This window comes from Kogia breviceps, chromosome 8 (genome assembly GCF_026419965.1).
Source record: "Kogia breviceps isolate mKogBre1 chromosome 8, mKogBre1 haplotype 1, whole genome shotgun sequence".
Taxonomy (NCBI): domain Eukaryota; kingdom Metazoa; phylum Chordata; class Mammalia; order Artiodactyla; family Physeteridae; genus Kogia; species Kogia breviceps.
This window is the reverse complement of record NC_081317.1, coordinates 723,117-735,862: the sequence shown is the minus strand read 5'-3', so window position 1 is coordinate 735,862 and position 12,746 is coordinate 723,117. Positions and strand designations below refer to the sequence as shown.

The 12,746-nt window shown below is 66.8% G+C and overlaps 2 protein-coding genes across 2 annotated transcripts; one reads left to right on the top strand and one right to left on the bottom strand.

Annotated features, from left to right (window-relative positions):
* The first annotated feature begins 17 nt into the window (after window positions 1-17).
* Window positions 18-1,720, top strand: SSNA1 (SS nuclear autoantigen 1). The gene is made up of 3 exons (XM_059073383.2): window positions 18-142; window positions 621-820; window positions 1,162-1,720. Exons 1-3 carry the CDS (start codon window positions 91-93, stop codon window positions 1,267-1,269), a joined length of 360 nt encoding a protein of 119 aa, XP_058929366.1. The 5' UTR covers window positions 18-90; the 3' UTR covers window positions 1,270-1,720.
* Window positions 1,721-3,004: 1,284 nt separating this feature from the next.
* Window positions 3,005-11,339, bottom strand: TPRN (taperin). Its single transcript, XM_059073347.2, has 4 exons — window positions 9,475-11,339; window positions 3,764-4,037; window positions 3,561-3,667; window positions 3,005-3,450 (listed from the first exon to the last, which is right to left on the bottom strand). Exons 1-4 carry the CDS (start codon window positions 11,302-11,304, stop codon window positions 3,388-3,390), a joined length of 2,274 nt encoding a protein of 757 aa, XP_058929330.1. The 5' UTR covers window positions 11,305-11,339; the 3' UTR covers window positions 3,005-3,387.
* Window positions 11,340-12,746: the final 1,407 nt, after the last annotated feature.

The following is a 12,746-nucleotide window of genomic DNA, read 5'->3' as shown; positions in this document are numbered from 1 at the left end:
CGCCGTGGACTCGCCTCTGTAGGCAGTGCGCAGGCGCGGGGCCGGATGCTGTAACGGCGGTTGGAGCGGCCGGGACGCCGGGCGGCGACCATGACCCAGCAGGGCGCGGCGCTGCAGAACTACAACAACGAGCTGGTCAAGTGTGAGCGGCCGAGCGGTGGGGCCCGCCGGGCAGGATGGGAGGGCGTGGGGTCCGCCGGCCTGCGGTCCCGGGCAGTAGCTGGCCCGCAGCGCGCGGCCGAGCGTGTTGTACGGTCCGTGCGCGGCTTTCCGGGCCGGGGCGGCGCGGACGCCTGCGAACCTGCCCAGCGCACAGCCGCGCTGTGGCCCGCCCCGAGGGCTAGGTATCTGTGGAGTGAGCAGAGGACGATGGGCTTGAGTACGCACGACCTCCCGGCCTCGCGCCTCGAGCCTCGCGTGGTGCTTTCTTTTACTCTGAGACTCCTCGGTCGCAGGATCTTGGCCTGGCTCGGGCGAAAGGTGACCCATCCGGCACCCGGTTCCTTCACTATCCACTAACCTTTTCTCCTCCAGAGTAGGGGGCTCCAGAGCTGGAGGGGCGGTGGTGCTCTCCTTCCTGCCCCGGGCCCACCGCGCCTGTCTCTCTCGGCACACCCTAGGCATCGAGGAGCTGTGTCAGAAGCGGGAAGAGTTGTGCCGGCAGATCCAGCAGGAAGAGGAGGAGAAGCAGCGGCTGCAGAATGAGGTGAGGCAGCTGACGGAGAAGCTGGCCCGAGTCAACGAGAACCTGGCTCGTAAGATAGCCTCTCGGAATGAGTTCGATCGGACCATCGCGGAGACGGAGGCTGCCTACCTCAAGGTGGGGCTCGGGGGCCCGCGTGCTGGGCCGAGCCCGTCAAGGGTTTTTGGCCCAGGAGTGCCTAGACAGGCTGTAGGCCCCCCGTGGTGACAATATGCCGCTCAGAGCGACCTGGGTCCCGTCGTTGGCACCATGCTCATCACCGCGTAGCGGCTTCCGGACTGAGCCGCAGAGCGCAGCAGGAGCCGGAGCCGACCTCGGCCTGGCTTCCCAGGGGTGTGAGGAAGGGGCTCCGGGCCACACTCAGAGGGGAGAAGGGCCCTGGCCCGGGAGCGGGGCTGGGCCGTGGGAGCTTTCCAACAGGAGGAGCGGTGCTAACTGGCTGGCTTCTCTGTTCGCAGATCCTGGAGAGCTCGCAGACTCTGCTTAGTGTCCTGAAGAGGGAAGCGGGGAACCTGACCAAGGCCGCAGCCCCCGAGCAGAGGAGCAGCGGAGGCAAGGACAGCTGAGGAGGCCACCAGCAGAGAGCCTGCCTCCCCTGCGCCTGCGCCCCTCTATGGCTCTGCCCCCGGCAGGTCTGTCTGTCTTCAAAGCATCTCTGTCCTTCACGGCAGCAGCTTTTTCTTCTCGTTGTCTTGGGTGCCAAGAGAGGCAACTGCCAACCTTCACTGTCTCTGGGTGACAGGAAAGACGTGAGCGTAGCCCACCAGGTGGGGATCCTGGCTCTGAGCTCACACAGGCGCTGGGGAGGGCAGCTCTACTCAGGGTCCCACTGAGGCCTCCACACCAGCCTGGGGCTGTGGGGAAGACCCGCTTCTGGTTTCAGCACCTTGGGAGTCCTGTCACCCCTCCCTCGGCCCGCAGGTGCCCAGGCAGGTGCGGGAGAGGCTGGGGCCCTCCTTCACCTCAGAGCTTGCCTGGGGCCTGTGACTGTCAGTAAAGATTGTCTTTGTAAAGATCCACGTCAGCCTGCTGCCTGTGTCAGGAGTGTGGGGCTGCTGGGCCCCCCTGGAGTCAAAATACGAATCCTTGCCCAGTTGTAACGCGGTTCCTCCGTGAAGGGATGGCTTTCCCTGTGACCGGCTTTGCATTCAGAGATAAGGGTGCCCCTAAGCATTTCATGTGACCCCCGTCACCCACCTCTCCCATCAGGGCCACTGGTCCTGGTTTCTAGCATAAGGCTTGGCCCAAGGAGACACTCCTCCTGTGCTCAGGTCCCCTGGGAATGAATGCACCCCAGCTCAGTGATTCTAGATTCTGCCGGACAGCAGCACCCCTGCTACCACTCTCTGGTCACAGGCCAGTCTCCCATGCAGCCCAGGGCCCGGCCTTCCATCCCAAGTCCTCCATGGGTCCATCTGCCTTGGCCTGTCAGCCCCCGTGGGGTCCCTGCAATTGCTGTCTGTGGGGGATAGGGGGGTTGGGAAGCATGTATTGGTTGAGGAGGTCTGCAGAAACCTGGGCCCACCATTCCCAAGAAAACGCCTTCCTCCCTCCCAAGCTTGGCCAGGTGGCACTTCCCATGGGCTTGATGCTCCAAGAGGAAAAGACTTGCGTCTGATGCCAGGATTGTGAGCGGCCTGTCTCGGCACAGGCAGTCAGCCCAGCCGGGAGTCGCTCCCTAGTGGGCAGCTCTGTTCTCTGTCACCTTTCCAGATCCATCAGATCTCCCTGCTGACACTGCCCCAGCCTTCCTGCAGGCCCTTGTGGGTCAGGGAACCTTCCAATCCAAACAGGAGGCAAGGTCCCTGAGGCTCTGCCCACCACCTGCCCTGCACTTCGTCCACCCCCAGGCTCTGGCCCTTCAGGGAAACCACTTCGGCCCCGACAGCTACAGTAACCCCCCGGGCCCACAGAGAGTTCCAGATCACAGAGAGCTTACCTGGCGTCCCACCTCCCCCCATAACTCCCGCTGAGCCGCTTCTGGGAAGCAAGGAGAGCCCCCTTGTGAGACGGGGGGTGCTCACAGGGTGGGCACGGGCAAGTCCCTCTCCCCGCCAAGGGGGTGGCTGGGAGGAGGAGCAGGGCAACTAGGGCCACAGGGGTGGGGAAAGAGCCTGGGGCGCCAGAGCTGTGCAGTATGGGGTGTCACCCGGGACGGCCTCCCCCGGGCACAGAAACCCAAGCTGGGCCTGCATCGCACCCTGGGTGGGCGGCCGCCTCCCCACTGCCCGTGCCTCAGCGTAGCCCTGCAGACCCCAGCCCCGCTCCCCCTTTTTCCAGCCAAGGACCACGCAAGGAAGGTAGAGGTGGCCTCATACAGGGCTGTTTATTGAGTCCATCATCAGAGCCGGGAAAAGACCTGCCATTCATCAGAAACGGAGTGGCTGACATGGGGAGTGTGGGCTGGGGGTGGTGTCAGGGTCCCATCAGCCCCCACCCCAGACGTACCCGACAGCCGCTGGGCATGGCATATAGCGGGACACCACCCCTCCCCCACAGGCAGTGCCCCCGAGCCGGGGTCGGAGTGAATCCCGGGTGCCCCAGGCTCAGGCCTCCAGTACCAGCCTACTTGGGAGGCCCCAGGGAGGGAGAGGGGGATGTGGGAGGGCAGGCCTGGTGGGGCAGAGGGGGTGCAGCTCCCGGACACCTGGGGCTCAGCCTTCATCGTCCTGGTAGGGTGGGGCTCAGAAGTAGAGGGCTGGCTCGCTCCGGAAGTCCGCGAGGTCATTCTGGCCGGCAGGGGTGAGCTGACGGAGGGGCGCAGGAGCGGTCGATGGGGCTTGTCCGGGAGTCAGAGACCCCCGCCGGCCGCGCCCCCCTCCCCTGGGCGTCCGCCCGCCTGCCCCACCCCGCTCACCATGACCTCCTTGGACGGGGGCTCCTCCGTGCTCGGAGCATGCTCCAGCGCCCGCTCCTGCCACTTGCTGAAGGCCACGGAGTGCTTCGGAGTGTAGCTGGACAGGCCTGTGGGCCGACAGGCACACGGGTGGACATGCAGCTGCACGGTCACGTGGCCCGGGCCAACCCCTGGGCTGCCCATCCCCACAGGCGGGCACTCACCGGAGCTGCCGTCCGGCAGCCGAGGGCTCTCGGGGCCCACGCTGTTCACGAACGTGGCTCGGGGCAGGAAGAGCACGAAGGGCTTCTCCGCCGCCGCCGCCGTGTCTGAGCCGGCCCCCTCCTCCTCCTCCTCCCCTTCCTCCTCCTCCTCCTCCTCGTTCTTCGCCTCTTCCTCTCTCCCCCTCTCGGCCTCTGCCTCTTCTTCCTGCAGGGAGCTCTCGGGGGGGTACTCAAACGTTGTCTGCAGACTCTTGTCGTTGAAGGAGATCTTCATCTAGGGCAGGAGGCACGTCAGTGAGTGCTGTTTCCACAGCCACAGGGCTCCTCCGGCTGGACCGAGCGGGTACAGTGCAGGTGTCAGACTAGAGCCCAACACTCCGCTGGCCCTTCAAAGGTTCTGAGAAGTGGGGGGCTGCCCCTCATCAGAGAAGTCCCCTCCACCTGGACCCTGCAGGCTCAGGGTGTCCAAACACCTGCCTCACCCATCCCCCCCCCCCAGGATCACCGCATCCCAAGTGATCCCCCTCCTCCTCCCAAGGGCCAGACCCCAGCCAGCACCAGAAGCCCAAAGCCTCAGGGTCTCCAGAAGCCTCTAAGGCAGTTCCCAGGGTTGCAGGTCTGCCTTCTCAGGGGAGCGGGCACCAGCCACATCTCCCGGCCAGAGGCTCCCCGGCAGAAACAAGGTCCAGGTGAGGCTGCACTTGGGGAGCCCACATCTACGCTTCCAGCGGCCCCTCCTGTCGGCTGGTGCCTCTCTCCAGGGCTGAGTTCGCGTCCCAGCTCGCCAGGCACCCGGATGGTGCTGCCCACCCAGCTCGGCACGTACCGCCACTGCTAGGCAAGGGCCCGGCGCGCTGAAAGCCCGGCCCCCAAGGCCCTTCATGGAAGCCGGGCGGCTGCCACGCGCCAGCCCCGGGAAGTGGCACCACGTGCTATCACCCACTTTGCAGACTGAGTCAGAGGTAGCCCGAGGCTGCACCGAGTGCGGGTCAGTGACCCTCTCCTCCCACTCGGACTGCCCACGTGGCCCACGTCCACCCTGCCCACCCTGCAGGCTCCAGAGTTTCACGCGCAGCCAATCTTCTTTCCCAAAGGCCTCAGGGCCCAGACTAGGCTGCCGGTTCTGAGGGGCTATGGGGACAGGCACTGGTAGAAGGACTTGAGCACTGGGGGTCGGGATCTTCACCCTCCGAGACCCGGGACTAGGCTCCCCACAAGAGTCGCACGTCCCCCAAGGCCTGCTCAGCAGGGCTCGGCCGGGCCTGGCAGGGCGGTAATGAATACGAGAGCTGCCCGCCTGCAGCAGATGGGAGCAGCCCTGCTGGAGCTCGAAATATTAAACTCCAGGGCACAGGACACCGCAGCCAGCTCAAGTTCCTCCTCTTCCCGTGGAAAGAGCCAGAGGCGGGAGTCGGGCCCCCAGGCAGAGAACCTTGGGGCCTGGGGGCAGCAGGACGGGGAGGGGCCTCGCAGAAGGGCCGGGCTTGCAGCCCTGGGCAGCGGAGGGACCCCGGCCTCGGTGACGTGTGCAGGGCTGGCCAGGAGTGGGAGGCACTGCCCTGCCGAGCCAGCGTCCAGAGAGGAGCGCCACGCACTCCTCCCACCGCCCCACGGGCACACACAGCCCCGCATAGCCGTGGCATCCCCACCCGCCCCCCGAGCTCCTGGACTTGCCCGTCATGGCACGGCCCACACAGGCACTTGCCGGGCAGGTCCCAAGCCCTGTCGCTGCTGCCCTCGCCCCGGCTGTCCACCCAGACAAGTACTCAGGGACGCAAGCAGATGGGCCGACAACCCCCAAAGACGGATCAAACCAGGATGGAGATGTTCGAGACTGTCCCCACGTGGGCCCCACCCGGACCTCCAGCTGCCCCCGCCCCCCCGCCCCCGGAGGCCAGACAGAGCAGAGGCCTGGCACAGGGTAACCACCAGAGCCCACAGGTGCCCGCCCACTGCCCAGGGACCACTGGAGCAGGCCTGGACCCTCCTCCACTCAGCTTCCCCACTGGCAGGGCGCCTGCCCTGGGCTGGGGGCTGCCCTTGACTCAGGGCGTCCCACCTGGGCAGCTGTGTGGGGTGATCCTGTGGCCCCTATGGGGATGGAGTCACCTGGGCCCCCTGAGACTGGCTCCCTGAGACCTGGGGCCAGAGACCCCAGGAGGAGCCCAAGGCAGAATGGGGCTGCCAGCACAGGGGCCCAATGGTGGGCCCCGCAGCAAACGGTGCTCCTGGGTACACAGCATCGTCCCTGATGACCCTGAGCCCTCGGGGCCCATCCCCCACCACTGCAGACAGGGAAGGGCCAGGTGCCAGGGCCCAGCAGATCAGCACGCCCTCATTAGTCCGCATGACCAATTCTGAGCAGGGAGACCGAGGGGGCTGGGTGCAAGCAGGCCCCGAGCCTGGCACGGGCCCGGCCAGGCAGGGGCGGGGCTCACAGGCCTGTCGGCGCCCAGCTGGGGCCCGGGGCTCCAGTCACGTCCCACCTCGCCTTCAGTCTCCAGGCTCCTCGTGAGTGCGGGTCTGTGGGTCACAGGACACCACGTGACTCATAATGCCCGGGCGGCAGGGGGCAGCCTCCAGACCCCGGGCGGACGGAACCGGCGGGGGGCAGAGCCAGGAGCTGGCACTTGCACACACCTGATCACCGGGCTCAGGGACTTTGCCCGCTGCACTGTGCAGCCAGCAGGTGGGTCCTGGCTCGGCCCACTTCCCGCTGCTCACGGGGAGAGAGCCCTTTGTCCCCTCACCCCACCCTGCCCGGCACGCCCAGCTCGGGTTACTGAAGGGTGTCCACCCTGCAGTCTGGGCTGGGAGCGGGGCTGCAGCCGCCCCACACCACGCTCCCCAGCACGCGCCATCCCCCACTCAGCCCGAACTCCGGGGGCCACACACGGCCACCGAGAAGTTCCCACAGCTGCCCAGGTGGGACGCCCTGAGTCAAGGGCAGCCTCCCCCCCGCCCCCACCAGTGGGGAAGTTGAGTGGAGGAGAGTCCAGGCCTATTCCAGTGGTCCCCGGGGTCCAAAAAGACCACCTGCAGGGAGAGGGGATCAAAGGAGAGGCCACGCCCGCCAGCGGAAGAGCAGGTGGAGGAGCAGGCCCCCAGGGCAGCGGCGCCTCGGATCTGAGGACCCGAGCCCCGAGCCGTTGGGGTGAGGGTGGCTGCTATACGGCAGGCGAGGGTGGGGGCGTGGGGACGTGGCACGCTCGGGCTGGGCAGGGGATCAGCGGGTTAGAAAGTGAGGAGGGCAAAGGGGAGGGGAAGGAGCTGCCAGACAGGCAGGAGCCCAGCCAGCTGGCACCTCACAAAGGGGAGAGGCCCACTGCGCCGACCCCCCAGGGAGGCAGGTGTGCTGAGCCGCAGGCCGGCCCCACCCACCGGGACAGCCTGGGGGCAGGGGCGGGGGCGAGAGGGGGTGTGGCCGCGACGGCCTGCAGCGGCCGGCTAGGCCAGCAAGGGACAGAGAGAGAGGGCATCTGTGATTCCGCCAAGAGGTAACTAAGTGGGGACGCGTGCCGGCCGGCTGGGTGCCCACTACCCGGGCCAGGGCTGCCGTCCTCCAAGGCCAGGTGACAGCACAGCACCCTGCACCGGAGAGGTGACAAACCGGGGGGCAGGCTCCACGCCGTCAAGAGCTGCACTTCACCTGCTCCCTGGAACAGGCACCAGGACCCCTGCCCTGGGGGGTCCCCAAGGTCCCGCAGGCCAGCACATCCCTGGAACGCAGGGCAGGGGGAGCCGGACAGTGATAGAAACCCCAGGCTGGCTGGAGTGGGCCGGGCGGGGACAAGGCCCAGGGGCAGCAGCCGAGTGGGACGATGGGTGGATAAAGCCAGGGGTAGCCCAAGGTCATTCTGAAGGGCCGGGCAGCCCCCCATGCCTCTGTCTCACCCGACAGGCGTTCTGGCTCTTCCTCGACGGGGCAGCTAGTGCATGCCCAGGCAGAAGATCACCCCCAGCAGGTCGTGCTGCTCTGGCATGGCCCCAGCCAGGCCACTCAGCTATGCCAGGAACCATCCATCTGGACCCCCAACCCTTCAGCCTGGCACGGAGATGGGGGCCGGGCTGGCCCGAGAGCCAGGCTGGGCCAGGGCCTGCTTCCCTCCCACCACTTGTTCCTGCCTCGAGAGGCCCTCAGGCCCCCACCCTGCCCTTCTCACTCCAACCAAGCCCCAAGTGACCCCCACGGCTCCGCCCCCAGCTGGGGACAGAGTGACTAGGCTCGGGCTGCAGCCAGGCTCCCAGTATAAGGGCAGCCGGGTTAGGACAGGGGCTCCAACAGCATGCCCGCCCCACGGGCTCCGTGACCTCCACCGGCCTCAGTATCCTCTGTCTACAAAGCAGGGGGCTTCTGTCACCTCCACCGCCCGAGGCTAGCGTGGGAAAGGATGCCTCCCAGAGCAGCTGGGGTCAAGGGTCAGGAAGCAGGAGAAGGAGCAGACAAGGTGGAGAGGGCAAGCGGGGGGGTTGGGCTGGTGACCATGGCTACTGGACGACCGCAGCACGGAGTAGAGGGTGAGGCAAGGTCAGATGAGCAGGACAGGCGGGGGTTGGGGTCGCACCAGAAGCGCTGCGGGCGACGGGTGTGGATGCCGGGCCCGGCAGATGGAGCTGGCAGGAGGGCCGATGCCCTCGCTCGAGAAGGAGAGGACGACGCAGGGAGGAAGGACAGTGCCAAGGCCAACCCCGAGGCAGGAAATCAAAGGAAGCAGAGAGAGAAGAGATGCCGCATCTAATTAGACAGTGCCCGCGGGACAGTGGGTAAGGCAGCTCCAGTGACGCAAGGCACATCACCGTCTCCCGTGGCCCCAAGGAAACTGAGGCTGGGGCAAGGTGGCCTCAGGGATGAGCCAAGACACCAGCAGGCAAAGGAGAAGCCTGCCAGACACCATCCCGGTTCCGGGGGAGGGTGCGTCCGCCCAGTCACATGGGGATGGCATTGGAATTTGCCCCAGGGCCAGACACAGGTGCTAGGTGCTAGAATGACCAGGAAGAATCTGAGGAACGTCTTCTTGTGCCCAGCGAGCTCCAGGCCACCAAGCAGCGCTGCCAGCAGAGTGAGGCTCCAAGAGGCCCCTGGCCCTGCGCTTGGGTCTCCCCTCCCCCGTGAGGGGAGCGACGCATCTCACCCCAGGCTCGGACCAGGCCTGCCACACACTAGGAGCTCAATCAACACTCACACGAAGCCAAGTCCTGTTAAGCTCTGGCCAGAATGCCTTCCCAAGAGCTGACAGAAGGTATCCGACCCCACCCAAATCAAAAGTCTCCCGCCCCTGTCCACTTCCATCCTGGCACCTGCTACGTGCGTAGGCCAGGACTCCAGAAGAATATGCCAGGCCACCCTTCAAAGCCAGGCTGGGGTGGAGCCAACAGTGGGACCTACAAAGGGACAGTCCTGCCCAGCCAATTCCAGATAGAGCCACAAGAACCAACAAGCAGATGAAGCCCTGACTGAACAGACCCTCCCCACCAGCTTTTCAAGGTACAGAGCAAACAAACTGTCCCTGCAGCCCCAGGGTCATTAGAGTTCCTCTGGAACCCAGGCCAGAGATTCCCCCCCCCCCCCAGCTGACCTCTCCTGGAGCTTACACAGCCACCCAGCTCCAGCTCTCCTCTGGTCCACGTAGAAGCCGTCCCACACCCAGGCCAGCTGTCCTGGGAACAAGGCACACGCTATACCCACAGCTCCGTGACTCGCCACCACTGACCTTCTTTCTTGAAGAGCCGGCCTTGGTGAGACAGGACTTCTGCAGAGCCAGGTAGCCGCCAATAACCTCGATCTCATGCACAGTGGGGTAGCGCTTCTTCACTGAGGTCCCCAAGGCAGCAGGGGGCTCCGAAAGGCTGCCCGGCCCCTCTTCCTCAGCCTCCCTGGGCCTGGCCTCCCCGTTGGCCTGCAGGGCCCCTGGCTTCCTCTTGGGCACCACCGTGAAGGTGTTGCCACCTCGGTGCTGAAGCTCTGACAGGTGCCCAGGCCCGGTGGGACGCGGGTGGTACTGGGGAGGCGCACCAGCCCCGGGGCAGGGCAGTTTGGCTTCTTGGGGAACCTCGTCCTCCGAGTCCACCTCATCAATGAAGGTGACGGGCAGCCCTGGCCTCCCAGGCTCCCTGCCATTCTTGGTCAAGCCAGGAATCCCAAAGCCCTGGGCAGGCTCAGCTTCAGTGGCGACCAGTGGGGACAGGGGTGGTGAGGACAGCCTCTGCCACCTAACGGTCCAGTCCACGAAGGCAGTGCCTGGCATGGGGCAGCCTCCCTCCTCGACCCCCGAGGGGCTCCTCCCACCGGCAAACACACCATCTGCTCCAGGCACCTGCTGGGCTTCACGCTCCTGGTGCTGAGAGGCCCAGCCAACTTCTCCCTCTGGAGGCCCCACGGACTGCCTCCCTTCCGCAGGAGGGGCCACGGAGGTCTTGCGCTTGGGGATGAACACGAAAGAGTTTCGAGAGTTCATGCGAAGGCTGGCCAGAGCCCGGGCCTGGAGGTCCGCGGCAGGGATCGTGTCCATGTCTGGCTTGGAAGCCGGCAGTATCTCGAAGGAGTCGTTGGCTCTGGTGGCCGCGGAGCCCCACTGGCGCTGGCTGGGAGTGGCACTGGCAGGGCTGAGCGTGGGCGATGCCGGGGGCGCGGCTGCAGTGGCACTGGGGGTTCCGGGGCTGGGGGGAGGGTGGGCGGGGGCCTCCCCCGACTCCACCTTTGGCTTCCACTCGCCCGGCCCAGGCGCGGAGCCCCTGAGGTCGTTGGCAGCGCCGGCCCGGCGCTCGGGGGCCGCGGGCCCGTTGGGGAGTGGGCGAGTGCCCGCGCTGCGGCGCAGGCCCCGTGGATGGACAGTGAAGGAGTTGCTGCCGGTCTTGTGCAGGAAGTCGCTCCGCCGGGGCCCGAGGCCGGGGCCGGGACCTGCGCCGCAGCGCTCGGGCTCGGGCTGGAAGCAGGCGGCGCGCTCGCCCACGCGCGGTACCAGGGCCGTCCCCGAGGAGGGCGACGGCACGGGGCGGCCGCGCTCCGGGCTCCCGCGGCGGCGCGGCGCGGCCGGCGGGTCGAACTTCTGGAGCAGGCGGCTAACGCGGCCGGGAGGCGGCGGCGCCTCGTACACGAGCACCTCGGCGGCGCGGATGCGGGCGGCCGGGCCCTGCCCGGGGCCGGGGCCGGGAGCAGGAGGGAAGCCGGGCGCCGACTCGATAATGAGGATGTTGTCGGCGCGGATGGTGCGCACGCCGGGCACGCAGCGGTACAGCTCCAGCAGCTGTTGCGCGGGCCGCGCTCCCGGCCCCGCCGCGCCGGCGCCCCCGCCGCGCCGCGCCCCGTGCCGCCGCTCCGACTCGAGCCGCATGAACGGGTTCTCGCGCAGCGGGCCCAGGCTCTCGGCCAGCACCAGCGGCTCGGCAGCCGGCCCCGCGGGCTCCTCCGCGCCCGCCCCAGCGCCCGGCGCCGCGCCCCCGCCCAAGGCTGCCAGCTTGGCCCGCTTGCGCTCCAGGATCTCTCGCTTCCAGGCGGGCATCGTGGCGCGGGGCCCCGGGCCCGGCCGCCCCAGGCCTGCCATGCTGCGGAGCGGCCGCCGGAGCCAGCGCGCGCCGGGAACTGCGGCCGCCACCCGCCGCCGGCCTTCGCGCCGCGGCCACGCCCCCCTGACCGCCTCCCATTGGGGGAGGCCTGTTCAGGCCCGCCCCGCACCCGGCGGCCTCACCTATGGGAGGGAGGATGGCCAGCCGTGCTGATTGGAGAGCGCTCTCCCCGACCCCGCCTTCCCGCGGGCCCCAGTGGAGCAGCGCCCATCGCGGGAGCCGGTCCCCATTGGGGAGGCCCCCTTGGACACGCCCGCGACGCCTCACGCCGCTCCGCGAAGGCCCCCACTTCCGCCTCTGCTCCCTTGGCCCGCCGCGCCCGCGGGGCGGAGCCGCGAGGGAGTGGATCCCGGCCGGTGGGCGGGTCGGATCCCTGGGGCCCCAGGTCGCGTGTGACCTTGGCCGGGTTTGGTCCTTCCTCATCGTGCCAGCACTCTGCCCGCCTGTTACCCCCTGCGGAAAGCGCGGTGGAGGAAGGGCCAACCCGGGACCGCAAGGCTGTCCCGCTCCCGTAGGCGGTGTGCCGGCTTTACGCCAGCCTCTTGCCTCCCGATCCAGGACCCTCCGGGTCCAGGGACTGTCCACCTGCGGTCCTCGGTCCCCTACGGGCCTTAACGGAAATGCCAATGTTGGAGCCCCAACCAGTGCTGAGGAACCGGTTTCTGAGGAATCCCTAGCTTTTGCCGGCCCCCAGAATCCACTCTGTGGCTCAGACAGGTGGTGGAAACTCTCTACCCGCACTTTGTCATCCAGGGCCCAGCAAACACGGACTGGAGTGCGGAAGCTGTAAGCAGGCACAGAGGCAGGGGACTCTCTCCTCGCACACAAGCAGGCCCACAACTCTCCAACGCAGAGCCACAAAAGCCAGGGCGTGTATTCCAATCACCCGCTGAACCGGCCCCATCCCAAGGCTAACCCTGAGGGCACAGCTTCTCTGCCTGCTTGCCGTGGGGAAGTTCACTCTCCGTGGAGGGCTGCACAATCTTTCCGGCCTGTGGGAGCCAAGGAGAGAAGGGGAAATTGGTGGGCACAGGCAAGGACAAATGTTACCTGCCTTTCCATCACCCGCCCTACAGTCAACAGATGTTCAAAAATGACAGTACTGCGTCCCACACCACTAACCTGTCAGGGACCAGGCTCCAAGAGCGCCTGGGGCTCTGTAGAGACCAGGGGCGGGTTTCAACCCAGGGCCCTTCTCAGCTTCTGGATCCCATGGCAGTCTGCAGCTACCACTACGTTAACAGTACTTTAATAGCCCTGTTTATTCAGCTGGATAAAAGAAACTGGATTTCAGCCTTGCAGAGGTCAAGTGTTCCTTCAGGACTCTGCTCAAATCACCTTTCCGAAGGAAGCTAAGTCTTCTTATGCTCATCACTTCTGTGCCGACAGGATTACCTAATCCTGAACTACAAGAACACAA

Coding starts and splice junctions, on each gene's coding strand:
- SSNA1 (XM_059073383.2), top strand. CDS start 91: ATGACCCAGCAGGGCGCGGCGCTGCAGAACTACAACAACGAGCTGGTC. Junction 143..620: donor CAACAACGAGCTGGTCAAGT/GTGAGCGGCCGA, acceptor GGCACACCCTAG/GCATCGAGGAGCTGTGTCAG. Junction 821..1,161: donor CGGAGGCTGCCTACCTCAAG/GTGGGGCTCGGG, acceptor CTCTGTTCGCAG/ATCCTGGAGAGCTCGCAGAC.
- TPRN (XM_059073347.2), bottom strand. CDS start 11,304: ATGGCAGGCCTGGGGCGGCCGGGCCCGGGGCCCCGCGCCACGATGCCC. Junction 3,668..3,763: donor GCTGCCGGACGGCAGCTCCG/GTGAGTGCCCGC, acceptor GTCGGCCCACAG/GCCTGTCCAGCTACACTCCG. Junction 3,451..3,560: donor CCCCGTCCAAGGAGGTCATG/GTGAGCGGGGTG, acceptor CCCCTCCGTCAG/CTCACCCCTGCCGGCCAGAA.